This window comes from Brassica napus, chromosome A2 (genome assembly GCF_020379485.1).
Source record: "Brassica napus cultivar Da-Ae chromosome A2, Da-Ae, whole genome shotgun sequence".
Classification (NCBI taxonomy): Eukaryota; Viridiplantae; Streptophyta; class Magnoliopsida; order Brassicales; family Brassicaceae; genus Brassica; species Brassica napus.
The window spans coordinates 7531782-7546680 of record NC_063435.1 but is presented as its reverse complement, the minus strand read 5'-3'; the positions used below and the strand labels follow the sequence as shown (position 1 = coordinate 7546680).

At 35.4% G+C, this 14899-nt stretch overlaps 4 protein-coding genes across 7 annotated transcripts; 1 reads left to right on the top strand and 3 right to left on the bottom strand.

Annotated features, from left to right (window-relative positions):
• Window positions 1-1130: 1130 nt before the first annotated feature.
• Window positions 1131-4112, bottom strand: LOC106374442 (L-ascorbate oxidase homolog). Of its 4 annotated transcripts, none has more exons than XM_048754598.1 (7): window positions 3833-4112; window positions 3564-3709; window positions 3023-3296; window positions 2746-2842; window positions 1943-2651; window positions 1778-1862; window positions 1131-1556 (listed from the first exon to the last, which is right to left on the bottom strand). In XM_048754598.1, exons 1-7 carry the CDS (start codon window positions 3977-3979, stop codon window positions 1338-1340), a joined length of 1677 nt encoding a protein of 558 aa, XP_048610555.1. In that variant the 5' UTR covers window positions 3980-4112; the 3' UTR covers window positions 1131-1337. The 4 variants fall into 4 exon arrangements, with proteins under 4 accessions (XP_048610555.1, XP_022546642.2, XP_013669919.2 ...); XM_022690921.2 differs by having other exon boundaries at window positions 2746-2851; window positions 3833-4105; XM_013814465.3 differs by having other exon boundaries at window positions 2746-2851; window positions 3600-3709; window positions 3833-4101.
• An 896-nt stretch (window positions 4113-5008) lies between these two features.
• Window positions 5009-6473, bottom strand: LOC106375965. The gene is made up of 5 exons (XM_013815995.3): window positions 6131-6473; window positions 5813-6052; window positions 5655-5736; window positions 5478-5556; window positions 5009-5379 (listed from the first exon to the last, which is right to left on the bottom strand). Exons 1-5 carry the CDS (start codon window positions 6419-6421, stop codon window positions 5316-5318), a joined length of 756 nt encoding a protein of 251 aa, XP_013671449.2. The 5' UTR covers window positions 6422-6473; the 3' UTR covers window positions 5009-5315.
• A 134-nt stretch (window positions 6474-6607) lies between these two features.
• Window positions 6608-8973, bottom strand: LOC106375966 (O-fucosyltransferase 36-like). Its single transcript, XM_013815997.3, has 3 exons — window positions 7652-8973; window positions 7330-7579; window positions 6608-7116 (listed from the first exon to the last, which is right to left on the bottom strand). Exons 1-3 carry the CDS (start codon window positions 8809-8811, stop codon window positions 6940-6942), a joined length of 1587 nt encoding a protein of 528 aa, XP_013671451.2. The 5' UTR covers window positions 8812-8973; the 3' UTR covers window positions 6608-6939.
• A 1696-nt stretch (window positions 8974-10669) lies between these two features.
• LOC111198884 lies at window positions 10670-11573 on the top strand. Its single transcript, XM_022688221.2, has 2 exons — window positions 10670-11079; window positions 11188-11573. Exons 1-2 carry the CDS (start codon window positions 10901-10903, stop codon window positions 11231-11233), a joined length of 225 nt encoding a protein of 74 aa, XP_022543942.1. The 5' UTR covers window positions 10670-10900; the 3' UTR covers window positions 11234-11573.
• The last annotated feature ends 3326 nt before the right edge of the window (window positions 11574-14899 follow it).

Genomic DNA, 14899 nt, shown 5'->3' with positions numbered 1-14899 from the left:
ATATACTTTTGCATTGTATGTGCACGGTGCCTTCATCAACAATAGACAGCTCCGGTCAACAATGCAAAAGTATATATTATTGTTTTTGGATCGGTTTAATTAGATTCTTCTTAGTTTAATTATTCTAAAAAAAAATATGTTTTAAAACATAAATTATGTAAACATAAACGATGTGAACTAAATTCTATATAAAACTAAAACAAAAACTTTTAAGAAGTCACAAAAAGTATATAAAAATTAAAACAAATGAAATTTAACTAAAGTAAAAAACAACAACATCATTAGTAATGTCTCTTATATCATATCATCAAAAAGACTGCAACAAATCAATAACTATTATATATATGTTATACACAAATACAAGTATTTATTTATATCTTTGCCACTCTAAACACATGATTCCATTATCATAGACCTAGTATATTCTTTTCACTAACTAGAATTGCAAACAGGATATTTCAAACTAGAATTATTAGGTTAGAAGAATAAATGTTAATGAATGAAAAATGAAAAATATGGGGTTTACTATTAGAATTTTAGTATATTTGTATTACTAATATTTTTAATTTAAATAAGTACAAAAACACATCAGTTTATCGGTTCGGTTTGGTTTAAAACCGAACTGAACTAAACCATTTGGATTGGGAAAATCTTCTATCGAATAGTTTGAAATAGACTTTGGTTCGATTTGAATCGGTTTCATTTCGATTGGTTTGGTTTAACTTGATTCGGTTCGGTTTTTTTTGTCCACCCCTACGTGTTATAATACAGTTAGCATTTTACATATATTTGACATTTCAAAAAAAAAATATATTTTTATTTATAAATTTTAAATTGAAATCTAAATTTCTCCTGAAACTTCTTCTAGTTAGTAGCGATGAATTAGAATGAGAGAATCTAGGTGTAATAATAATTATTTTCTATTAAAATTTAAATAACTGAATTAGAATAAAAATTTACACATGGCATATGTCTGAATTCTGCCAAAAACTTAGTTCACTGAAAAAAACTAATATAAATTTTATACGCACATTTTAAATATGAATCATATATACAAAACATAAAACAGATAAACTATTTATAAAATTAATTTTTTATTTGATAAAATCTGATCAACTAAACAAATACTCTTAATAAAAGCACGGATCAAAATATATTATACATAAAGAAGGATTACAAACATTACGTGAATTGTTTTTGAAGTGTATAGTCAGGAGCTACTTTGAAGCTTATAGGAGTAACCTTTTATCTTTTGGTGTGGATATATTATATTACTCATTAAAATATATTGGTTAATTCATTCAAGATTGATATGAAGGGCATCATGTCAATAGGAGCTAGGGTATGAAGTCGCGCCTGTGTCTGTTTGAGGCTCGACCACACAACAAAGCATTTTTAGGCAAAGGATATTCATCTCTGGTAGAGTTAGCCGGAGAGTGAACTCGGAAGTAGAATTGTTGACCTAAGTATTGTCTTGCCCAAAACTCACTTCTGAAATTCCACATCCCCACATTATCGAAAGCCACATATATAGCTGTCCAAGATTTTGGATAGACCTATAATAATATACACATTTCCAACATTAATTAAGACCAAGTGAATAATTCCAGTCTTGTGGTACTATTTAGGAATACCAAAAGGGTCTGCTGCTTAGATCCTCTAATGTGAATTTCAGCTGGGAGGGTACATGCCCCACGGGGAATTGTATGAGTTTGCATAAAATCTATTGACAACAAATTCCAAAAATGTATAGATATATGGAGAGAGTTCACGTCACCTGAGTAGTGGAGCGAGAAATAGCATCCCTGAGGTTATAGTCTCGTCTGCTCGCATGTGACCATGTAGACCATCGATTACCAATCCTGTTGAGAAGTCACATACGTCAATGACCTTCACTGGTTAATATCATTACCATAGTATATGATTAAGTTATTGTTCTCACCCGACAACCCAGAAGTTGTATCCATCGAGATGGTAAGTCTGGACGTACTTCTCGCGGTTTTGAAAGACGATCTCAAGAAAATCCTTGTGGTGTACTCCCATCACTGCTGTTTCTAGTCTGATCCCTGCTCTTCCAGGCTTATCTGGGATGCTTCCTACTTTGAAAACACCTTTGATCTTAAAGTAATCTGCTAGCTTCAGTGGAGTATCAGCAGGAACGAATGATACGCCATTTATGGCATATCGTTGCTTCCTGTTCACAACGCCTGCTGAGCTTTCAAGTATTAATGTCCTAGAAATCTTGATTCGACCATAATGGTATGAGCCCTGAGCATCTTGCCTTTGCCTGGACGCAGTCAGGTTAGTCTTAATGGACCGAGCCTGTTTAATCGAAAAGTCTATGTCATTGTCAGGTTGTCTATTAGGGACAAACTTAGAGCTTTTGGAGTTGGAGTAGTGAAGAATAATTCTATTCGTAGATCGTGAGTCAGTGAATCTCGTCCCCACGACAATCGAATAGTTTTGGGGAGGCTGGTCCATGGTGACCAGGACAGAGTAAGATTGACCAACGTGAATGTCGAGTGAAGTGAACTTGGTTTGGATTGTGTAGGTTCCCTCGACCTCAACGAGCTTCAACATATGACCTAATATTTCGAAGTTTAGGGACAGTTGAAGCCCCACATTTGATATTCTGAATCTGTACGTTTTACCTGTTAATTATTAACCCATGAAAGTGATGATGAGATCGCGAAAATGCTCTTCTTTGTAACTAACATATTAGAGTTTGGAGTTTTAAACATTAACCTTTGTCGACAGTTAGAGAAGTAGAGGCGGTGTCTTCATTGCCATTGATCAAAACACTATAAGGCCTAGGTATCATGCGTCCTCCATCCAAACGTGCCTTTAAATCCTACGTGGGGATTAGTAATACTTTTTAAAAACAAACATTATTTAATAAAAAGGTCTAAAATTCCAATGTGAATCCAAAAATAAAATTAAAAATCGCCATGTAAACCCACAATAATCTTGAGCCAGCCGTTGTGCTAAGCAAACATGATAAGTTAATAATTAAGATATAAACCTTGTGGTCTTCCCCAGTATACCAATCCCCGATGAGGATGGTGAAGTCTCCGGCTGGTTGCGGGAAAGGGACGGGCGTGCCAGGGCGACTGAGGATACGGATGGCACCAAAACCACCGGCGGCTTTTTGAACGGCCAGCGAAGGGAAGTAGAAGAAACTTCCGATCTGGTCTTCGAGATGGAAGGCATAAGTGTAATTCTTTCCAGGTGGGATTGGACAAGTCGTCCCATACACTCCATCTTGGTAAGAGTTTCTCTTTAGATGCAAGCCGTTCCTCCATTTATGAAAACATGTTTTGTGTTTATGATATTTATATGATTTTTTTTTATGATACTGTAATTAGGATGAAACATTGACGTGTAATATTACCCAACAAAATAGAAAGAATGGGAAGAAACGGCACATGTGCATGCAAATGGCCTTCTTCTAATATAACTTATAATTTCCATATATGCATATATATATATATATATTAAAATTGCATTGCTTTTTAAATGGATGTAGAAATATTTCATGTGAATCGGGTTCAAATTATGTTTACCGAAAGGTGAAACGAAAGAGGTAAATAAATAGATACCAAGACAAGAGAAAAGGCTCGTCCAGATCATTGTGAACATTGATGATCAAATTATCATTGGTGACTAAGTAAAGCTCCGGTCCGGGAAATTTTCCGTTTATTAGAATTACCTGCATGTCGATATGCATGTGTATTTTAAATAAATAAATTTTACATTCATTCAAAAATAAATAAATACATACACACATATATATACTACGAAAACAGAAGTAGCCATATTGTTGAAAATGTACCCTTGTTGGAGGAACGTACTTAGTCACAGAGACATTGCCGTAAGTGACCCTCAAGTCGAAGAAGCGGTTGGAATCTTCGGCTTGAACGAAAGAAATGATGGTCATCATCATCATCATCAAAAAACCGCCGTCAGGCCACCACGCCATAGTCGATCTCGTAGCTGCCTTAGATCCTGATGAAATTTTGGTAGCGAGAAAGGACAAGAAGCAAACGTTGGAAGAAATAGCTTGAAGTTTGTAACAACCCAACTAAAGGACTCGGTGACGTATTGAAAGTCTGAAATCTTTCCAATAAGCTAATTCCGTAATTCATTCAACTAGCTTATTCTCATGCTTTTTTTTATCATCTAGAAATTTCATCAAACCTTATTCTCATGCTATGAATAGTTTTTTTTTTTTTGTAAACTAAAAACAAAGAAACTGAAGAAGGTATACAAATCTGCACTATATAGTAGGATTTAATTAAAAGCCGTTTAAACTATCCATGTCAGATTAAATACTCAAAGTTAATGACAAGGAGCCAGATCAGCTTAGTTGCCATGTAATCTTATTATTTTTTGTTTTGGAACACGACTTACTTTCAGTACTCATCAACTTAATTGATGAATACAATAGGCAGAGGGAATTATCTATACTCTTTGATAAAAACCATAAACTACAACAACATAAGATACAAAGGATAGTTCTTCAAAAGAAGTTGACAACAAATTCGAAAAGGAACTTGAATGCGTCAACATAAGATACCAATCGATTAATGTTCCTTAAAATTTACGAATATTTTGGTTTTACTGCACTACAATATATAATATATAGTAACACTTTATTTTTTATTTGTATATGGTTTATATATATTTTTTGTATTACAGAATGTAATTCCTCAAATAACATTCAATTTAAAAAAAAATACTTTAATCAACGTCAAAATACTAAATCCTATTAATCTAATTATAATATATATTTTGTATAATTGACTATTTACATTCTTTAAAATAATACTTTAAAAAAGTTATGGACTTTGTTTTTAACATAATTTAATTAATATATATTTAAAAATATAAGTATATATGTTTTAATTCTTCTTAAGAATGTTTCTCATATTTTATTATATTTTTCTTAGAAAATAACTAAACAAGTAGCAACAATCATATACTTCCTCTTTCCTTCAAACACAGTATGTTTAGGCTGTGAGCAACATTTAATAAAAATTAAAGAGGCAAACATCGTTTTACAGCTCATGGTGAGCATCTCTCTCTCCCTCTCTCTCTTCGTTGGGCCTACATATAGTCTAGAAAAGGTTACAAGTTACGGTTTGCTGCACTGCACCAACATACATTCAAACAAAACTCCATACAGCTACATGACCTTAACATTTCACAAACAGTTCTACAACACCAAAAGCAGATAACAGACGTACAAAGTCAACCAAAAGGAAGTGTTTGAAACCAGCTTCTGATTGACTCTACAAAGAAGTAGGTAGATAAGTTCATGTGTTGGCTATTCGAGGCCTTGAAAAATGCGGAGCTAGTTTCTTCTCGAGCTCAACCAAGCTGGATGATGCGTAAAACAAACATTAGTATAACCTTTAAATGAATAGTTAAATAAGTTTATGTTTATTACACAGAAAGTGTTGAGAAATCCGACTCACATCTCGAATCTGCGTTTAGCTTCTTTAAGTTTTGTACGGTAGAGGTCACTGTCTTTTGGTATATTGCTCATGGGATCAGCTAAAACATTAAGAATGACACTACATCACTAACAAAGAGCCCTTTGAATCTAAAACAATCATAAATAAAACAAACAATTACAGAAAGCGTTTCTATACCAGAAAGTGTGGCATTATGGTGCTTCTCCCCAAATTCTTTGTGAACCTCCATTGCAGTTTCTCTACTAAGGCGGATCAACCCCTGATTCAAATTGCAAGCAAGTCGAAAACAGATGAAAAACAAATGAAGAAAATTGCAAAGAGAGTTTTGCTTTTACCTTCTTCTCCTTTCTTTTAAGTATCTTGAGATGGCATTTTTTGACATAATGAGTCAAATGATAACGAGAATGCCTTGACGAGAGCTCTTCCTTAACCTCTGGATTCGCGTCGAGCCACTCAGAGATATCCTTCGATTTCACCAGCTCTCCACTATCCAGAGATTCTAACCACGAGTACACTGGTAACCACTGGTCAGTCCTCTGAAACCGAGCTGGATGTTGATCAGCTTGGCCTTCTTGCTGTTTCGTTAAGACAAACAAACATCAGATAAGATAAATCATAAACACAAATCCAATTCATCAAGAAGAGACACGTACCTCGTTCTGTTCAGATGCTGTCTGTCTCATGTACTGTTGCATGGAGAGGAAGCGGTCGACGAGGTCGGAGAGGGGCCTCTGACGGAGATCCGCCGGCAGGGAGTCGAAGTTGGAGCCGATCCAAGTCTCGACGTCAGTGGCGCTTACGACGGAGTTGGCGTCGGGGAAGGCGGCGACCCAGGCTTGAGCCATGGTCTCCCATTCCTGAGACGGCTCTGTTCGTTGATTATTAGAGATTTTGCAATCGGATTGTCCCTTTTCAGACAGTGTTTCGTTTGTTGAGTTTGACATCTTTTATTTTTTCTTGGTCAGGAGTTCTATCAGATTTTGTTTTCTTTTCTTCTAGTACTAAATACCACTTCCTTGAAACATTTTAACAAAAAAAAACAAATTAGAAGAAATCCAACTTTAGTATGAAGCCCATGATTGGCCCAGCGACATTTAGGATTAATTAGTTTTCGGTATACAGACACTTAATAACTTCTAGAAAGTACTCTTGCATATTACAAAAAACAAAAGTTTCTTTTTTATCACAAAATTACAAAAAAATAAAAATAAACTCCAAACTTTTATCGCTTGAAGAGAGACAAAAACAATACATTTGGATTGAGACAACTTTGTATAATATGTATCACTTGTTGAGAAACCGAGGCTCTTCCTTCTATCGATTCACACTGTTATCTCCACACCATCATGGAAAAAAATATCCAAAATCGGATTTCTCTAACTAACTACGACTCAACTAGAATAAGAGAACAATGGAATGTGGGAATAAAACAAGTTCGTAAGAAAAAAAATGTATGCTTTACTTATTCATCTTCTGCTATGAAGTTTGGCTCTTCCCCTCGACATAAGTACTCATCGCACATAGAAGACGTCCCCCAATCTTTCCTTAGCCTCAAAATATCCTCCGTGAACGTCGATCCAGAGGCTCCAATGAAGACGCTGGACATGGCACATATCGTTTTATCCAGCATTGCATCCACCTACACATTTGCCAAAAAACAATTTACTGGTCTATGACTCATGAAGATGGTAACATGCAAAGTTTGATACATCACGCCATGATATATCATTAGGTATTGTCTAGTCGTCTATAATAAGCATTTTAGTTACTTACCAAATTCAGACCGCGCAGCATTTCAAGAGATATGGTTTTTTTAACCGTAGACAAATTGCAGAAACACTGAGATTCATACCTGAGAGTCATCCTCTATACCATGTCGATATAACAGTGCGTCCCATTTCTCAGCTGAATTACGCGGTGGACGTTTGACAAGTGGCACAATTTTTCCATCGACCACAACAAGTGACTGAAGCAGACTTGTTTCACTTTCTGCAGCATCTGTCGAAAGATAGATTACTGCACCGTTGGATCTTTCGACCATCCTAGCAATACACTCCGCAGCTTGTGGAATCGGATAGAAGCAACTCGGCGCTTTTGCATTGCTGCGAATGAAATATTTTCAATTTTAAATATGACTACAATGCCGCTTATAAGCAAAGATGAAAAAGCTATACCAGAATTTAAGGAACCCATGTCGACGGAAATGAAGCGCGATGAAATTGTTTCCCAAGAAGGTCTGTATGAACCGTTGCGCGGTCAGCAAAATAAGCTTATTGGGTTCAATCAACGTCTTGCACTTGTGGTTAATAGGTCCACCAGGCTGCATCACCCAATCCTGCTCCATATCAGCATAGAAAACATCCCCAATCGCGATCACATCATCATCAGACTTGAAACTTCTCTGCACCTCATCCACATTTCTCTTGCTAGGTTTCTTTATATCTTCGCTCCAAGGAGACTCGAGCTTCCGCTCGATTGAAACCCCCAAACCTTTAAGCTTCTTGATATGCTCATCATCTACATAGCAAAGCTGCGGCGATGAGAAGTAACAAATGAAACGGTCGATATGAGGAGGACGACTCTTTTTAAACTGATCGAAGGAAACGACAACGTTTCTTCCCAAGCAAGTATTAATCCGCTCAACGTCTATCACTCTGTCGTACTGGTAATCAAACTTGGAGCTCGGGATCACAAGAACCCGATCCAGCAACGCGGCGAAGAACATGTGCTTCTCTAGGCAAATCAAGTGGTTGCTCATTTGTCCCGAGAGGCATATAGCGAACAGAAACTTGTCCGATCTCGGCTTCCACTCTACCGTTCTCCGATCTGACAATTTCTGATCCACTTTCACGCATCTCTCATACAAGTTAGACACCACCGAGCCGGAGTAGTTCCCGGTTTTGTGTGGCGACAGAAGCGCCTCTTGGATCTCCTTATTCAGTGAGATCTGCTTCGCGACGGCCACTCTCACAGAGGAGTTAGCACTGGTCGTACCGTTCCAGATAGAGAGAAGCTCGACCTGTTGCTGCCTGAGGAGATAGAGCGCCCGGAGCTCTGATTCTTTAACGCGGCTGGAGAGCGGATCTACCTTGAAACCGGAGAATTGCTGACGGAGATCAGTGAATAAGAAGATGAGACCGATCGAGATAGTTAGCGAGACGGCGGCGAGGAGGTAACGCTTGTTGAGCGAGATCTTCCTCCGCGACAGAATGTCTTCGATCTGGAAAGATGATCCGCCGTTTGTGGGATCTTCTCGGTGGCGGCTGCGAGTGTCGTTTTGAGGGATCAAATGCTGGTGGTCTTCTTCGTCCTCGTCTGAGGAGTTCCGCTCCATTAGATAGAATGAGGTCGTGAGATTCTTCTGCTCCTTCTACATTGAGTAATGAAGTAGTGAGGATTGGAGCGTGAAGGAGAAGAAATAATAATTTCGTCGGTTGATGAGACTGTGGTGTGGACAGTGGGTGGGTGGAGGAGAACGACTCAGTACGAGTCATACCGGGTTTTATTCTGTATTAATGTATGTTTGATTAGAAGATTGATCAAACCGATTTGATTTATCGACATGTTTGACTTGTACTGCTCATTATAATTTTTGTAACCTTACTCTTTTGAAATAGAGTGTGACCAAATGGGATTTGACCTATGGGGATCAAATGGGGATTGAACAATTTGGACTGCAAAGCTGCGGCAAAAACCTTTCGGCTCTCTATGCTGCGATAGAATGATTACTGTGGACAATGTCATGCTTACGGAATTTATTTATTACTATTGTCCAAACATAGACAGATTGCTCAGATTTGATGGAAATAATTGCTAATCCAGTCGACTGGCAAGTCTTTTCCTCCGAATTAGTTCATTCTGGATTCTACGACAAAGTTTTTCTGGATTTAGCATTGCTCATATCCCCATGGCTAGGAATCTGGTGAATGACATCAGTTATTTAGCATTGCTTATATCCCCGTGGCTAGGTTTCCTCCAAATTAGTTCATTAAAATTTCATTTTCTTAAATCAGTTGAAAATAAAGGTGAATGACATCAGGTATTTGGTTTCTAATGTCGAAAATCGACCATGGTTATTCTGCAGCAACAAAAAATTGCTTCGTAAGAAATCGCAGATGAATAACAACCAAAGAGCTTAGGTAATTCCATGTAGCGTATAAGGATATCCTGAAGTGAACTTGTATCTTCCAATACTAGAATCCACTTATCCAAAAAAATTGGAATATAAGAGTCAAATGCTGTTTTGTAATTCAGAAGATCATGTTTTCTAATTTTTCACACAACAAACTTAATATCGAATAAAAACATTTAAAATATTAGATTTTTGTTAACACCTTAAAATATTAATTTAAAATTTTAAATTATGATTCTCATTTGACCTGGACTGAAGATGACCAAATCGAATGAAAGCAAATTTCTTAGTTTTGTTTACAATAATGATTTGAATCATAACCAAATGAGATTCAAAAGATTACCAATTGATTTCCTGGTGCAGTCCCAAATCGATCAGCCTTTTCTTAACTATTTCTGAAAATAACAAATATCAATTTTTCAGAGTTTTACAAAATATTCAGAATAAACAAAAAAAAAAGAACTTGGCTAAACATAAATAAAAACTTTTCTGATTTTAGGCTGATTTGTGAAAAATAAATAGTTGTGGTTCAGTTCAAAGGAATACTGTAGTCTAATATATCAAAAATGAATAACGAGTACCATAAAACTTTAAAACAAATAAAAGTATACTACTCCCTACGTTTCAATATAGATGATGTTTTAGAAGGTTTGTTTTGTTTCAATTTACATGAAGTTTTGAGATGTTAAGAAAGTTTTGAGATTTTAAGGTTAACTTTAACTTTATTGGAAAATGTATAACCAATTAATTAGTTAACTGATTTTAAAATTATATCATTAAAATATTTTTCTAGAGAAATATAATATCCTCAATCTGTGTGCACTATTACAAAACATCAAGTATTATGAAACGGAGGGAGTATTAGCTAGCTATTATAATTTAGTATAAATATTAATGTCCTTGCTTATGCAAGGGTGAATCACCTAATTATGTATATGGGGGAAAAATTGTTATTAGCATAGAGACAAAACACAACAGTTGATGTTACCTCCAACTTTCCCCTACTAATATTGATATACAATAAACATATAATTTTCATGGCTGATACAACGTGTATGCATGTGCTTGTTTGAATATGAGGATTCTGCTCAGTGAACGTTCCATAAATTACTAAATTAAGGAAAAATTAAATATCCCAGCATCTGAAAAGACTTCACGTGTGATCAGATCTCAAAAAGTCTCACGAACAATACAAAGCAAACCACCTTTACAACTTGTCTATCTCTTTAATTATATAAAACATCTCTACTCAAAAATTCCTCATAAAAAATTGACCAAAAATAAATTACCAATGAAGAGATTACATCCATCAAGATCGGTCTCAGTAGCTCTCCTTCTGATTTTGCTAGCTTTCTTTAGCAGAAAGTTTCACACAGAGGGACACATAGATTTGCAGATAAGCATGGAGAAATCTATTGGAGGTAGCTTACGAAGAATCCCAAGAAGTCGATACAGTCCTATACAGAACAAGTAAGTGAAAGCGAAACACTACACAATCAAAATTTCATTCGATATTTATCCACACCCAAATCTCTTTTAGATGTATTTTGACATCAAGATTGTGTATTTCTGTACCAGGAGAGATCCAAGTAGGAAACAGAAGATCACATCAAGAGAACCATAGATCTCTCTCTCTCTCTCTCTCTCTCTCTCTCTCTCTCTCTCTCTCTCTCTCTCTCTCTCTCTCTCTCTCTCTCTCTCTCTCTCTCTCTCTCTCTCTCTCTCTCTAAGTTAGATCTTCTGAGGGTTTTTGTTTGTTTGGGTTACAGAATAGTATGCATACACTTGTTTGTGAATGCTGCAGTGTAGAGTTTGATATATTTACTGTTTTAACTAGTTTACTCTGCCACTGTTTTTGAGTCAGGACTCATTGTTTAATGTTTAGACCTCTAAGTAGTGTTTACTGGAATTTGTAGATTCTGAAACATCTTCAAGTTTCTATTTATTTACTTGAATTCAATATGAATTCACATACCGATCAAACAAAGAATTTTTTAAACTTCGTTTAACATTTCCATATACTTCAGGCTACACTTCTAAAATCGCCTAAAATGGGAAATTTAAATACAGCAGTAACAAACTAAAACTCCATCGAAGCTAGAAGGTTTACTCTTTTCCATTTACAAAAAAAGCTTGGCTATAAACAAATACTTGGACAGATTTTAAGAGATACCCTATCATGGACTCGAGATACTTTATGTCTCTCTACATTATCAAAATCTGTTTTTAGTTTTGTAAATTGGTAAATTAAATTCTCATTTTTTTGCCTTGTATTTCCGTCTGACACAAGTACTTGCAAGAAGAGTTGAAGTCCAAGATGATTTGTGTTGCTAGGATAATCCATTGTCTCCTTCATCATGATTGTTCTTACTATTTGTTCTTAGAACAATTAACTAGAAATTTGATTTTAGGATAATTGGAATAAAACAAAAATGTGATTAATTTTCGGATCTGAATCCTGCAGAGCAAGGTTGCTAGACACAACGAGAGTTGTCCTAAATAACTTACCAAACTTATCGAAATGAATCTTAATGTTTGTCTAAGGAAATTGGTTGTGCAGCGAGAGTTGGCCTTCGAAGATGTAGACTTAGATAGTTCGTCGCGAGGAGAGTTTGACAACTGATAACTGAATTCACGTTCTGGGATTGAACTTAATAAACCCTTAGTAACAATTGATATGAGTTCTGATTGCATGTTTGGGATCTATGAATCTAGCATTTTTCCTATATGTCTACGAAGCGATATCTTTGTTCTGTTTGATTTATTTTTTTTATATTTATGTTATAGTTTTACCAATAACTGTAAATTTATTGTGTTATCCACGTTCCTTGTGAATTCAATCCCCAAGTATTGCAATTGACCTCTTATTTGAGAGAGTGCTCTCGGGGTAATGTGAGCATATCATGTATCTACAACAAGCATTCTCCATGTTGATGAAATACATCATGAAGTTCAATCTGTCCAAGTGCTCCTTCGGGATAAGTTCCTGGAAATTTCTAGGGTACATAGTTACACATCGTAGTATCGAGGCTAATTCAGAACAAATAAGAGAAATCCATGTGATCACTTCACCAAAGAGCCCAAAATAGGTTCATAAACTAACATGAAGAATAGAAGCCCTACGTAGGTTCATCTCACCACTATTAGGCAAATCTTTCGTCTTCTTCAAAGCCCCCAAAAGGCCAAAATAATTCAACTGGGTTGAGAAGTGTGAAAACGGTTTCACTAAGTTAAAGGAGTACCTTAATACGCTTCCCCTGCTATCAAAACTTTATAATGAAGAAATATAGTTGTCTTATTTGGCGGTATCAGAATATGCAGTGAGTGCCGTCCTGGGCAAAAAAAGAAAATAGGCAATACTAGGTGTACTACTTCATGAGCAAGTCATTCCTTGACGCAGAAAACGATGCAATCACCTTGAAAAGTTGTCTCTAGCCCTGGTCGTAGCAGCAAGGAAACTACACCCCTATTTTCGGGCTCATCTTGTTTTCGTGGTAACATCTCTACCCTTTAAAGCAACACTCCACAAGCCAGAAGTATCATGCCATTTGTCCAAATGGGCATTACAAATTGAGAATACAACATAATATTCAGACCTGCCACAACCATCAAGTCGCAAGTACTAGCCGACTTCATGGCTGAATTCTCCTCGACTATTCTCCCTGCAGTGGAGGAAGAGGTAAACATCCATAAAGATAATAATCAAGTAGGGTAATGGAAACCAAAAGTTAGCTAAGTATCTCCTTGCTCGTGCTCTAGTGGGAACAAACGGATGAGTAATATTTGCCATCAAGAAATCTCGAGGCTAGGATGATGGTGCTGTACGGGTGAGTTTTGGAAGGATAAATATTTATTCTCTGGGCAAGATTGTTTAGTACACTTGATGGATATGAAGGTTTAATGGGAGCACGAAATACAAGAGGTAGTCAATCACCCTTGTATAAGAAATTTGAGGCGTTAATGTGAATGATGGAATGTATAAAAATTATGCGACAATTTCAAGTAAATTGTACAATATATTGTTTTCAATTGACAAATATTGTTTTGGAATCATAAGAGTGGTCTGTTTTTGCAACTTACTTGAAAGAAATACAACAAATAAATGAAAGTTTCAGAATATCCATGATATCTTATAGTTAGCAGAAACAGAAGCAATCATATGGAATGAAGCACAAGTGACAATGCCACAAACGCACACACAATTATCATCCAATACGAATGATACCACACAAATCTCCCCAACATTAGGAATATGGTGCTTTATGGATAAGTCTCGGAAGGATAATCTTTATGCTCGTGGCAAGGTTGGTTTAGTACACCTAAAAGATTTGAAGGTTTAATTGGGGACGAGAAATACAAGAGCTAGTCAATCACCTTTGCATGCGGAATTTGAGGCCATAATCTGAGGAATGGAATGTATGTAACTCTCCGACTATTTCAAGTGACTTTTGCGACAAATTATTCTCATTTGGTAAAAATGGTTTCTAAATCAGAAAAATAATTTTCTTTTGCAACTTGCTTGAAAGAAATATAACAGAAAAATGAAAGCTTCAGCATGTTCGTGATCATATACGTATCCCGGACTCAAATACAAAGGCAGACACTATTACACAAAGTGATTGGGCTCAACCATCCTATTTTGTTGACATGTACACAAAGTTTTCAGATTGCTTAGCAAAGTCTTGAATGAGTTTTTTTTTATGTTGATAAAAAAAACAATTTAATTCTGATTTAAAGGTTTATTTAATACTTTATTAAATATAGAAAAATAAATGAATACTAAAAATTCAAAAATAATAAAATCAAAAAATCAAAAAAATATTTTTTTTTCAAATTTTGTCAATATTGTTTTCAAAAGAAATTCAGATTTTTTTTTGACTTTTTAAAACGTTTTTTTCTTATACGAAATTTAAGAAGACCATTCGTGTACAATATTTTCTTTTCTTAAATTTGTAAAAAAATAATTCTGAATTCAGTAATGCATTCATAAATGTGTAATCAGACGTTTTGAAATGTAACTTGTATGTATATTTAGGAAGATCTTCTTAAATGTGTATGCCATTTCAAAATACTAGAAATTTTTTTCTAAAGTATATACTTACAAACTTGATATTCATTTATACAACAATTACAAATGTTTTCTATATTTTATAAAGATATTACATCTTTAAAAATATCATCAAAAATTTTAGAAAGATGTTATATATTCAGTGATCTTTCCTAAATAGGCATATAAGTTAAATTCACCAAGATATCATACAAATTTAAGAATATTTTCCTAAAACTTTAA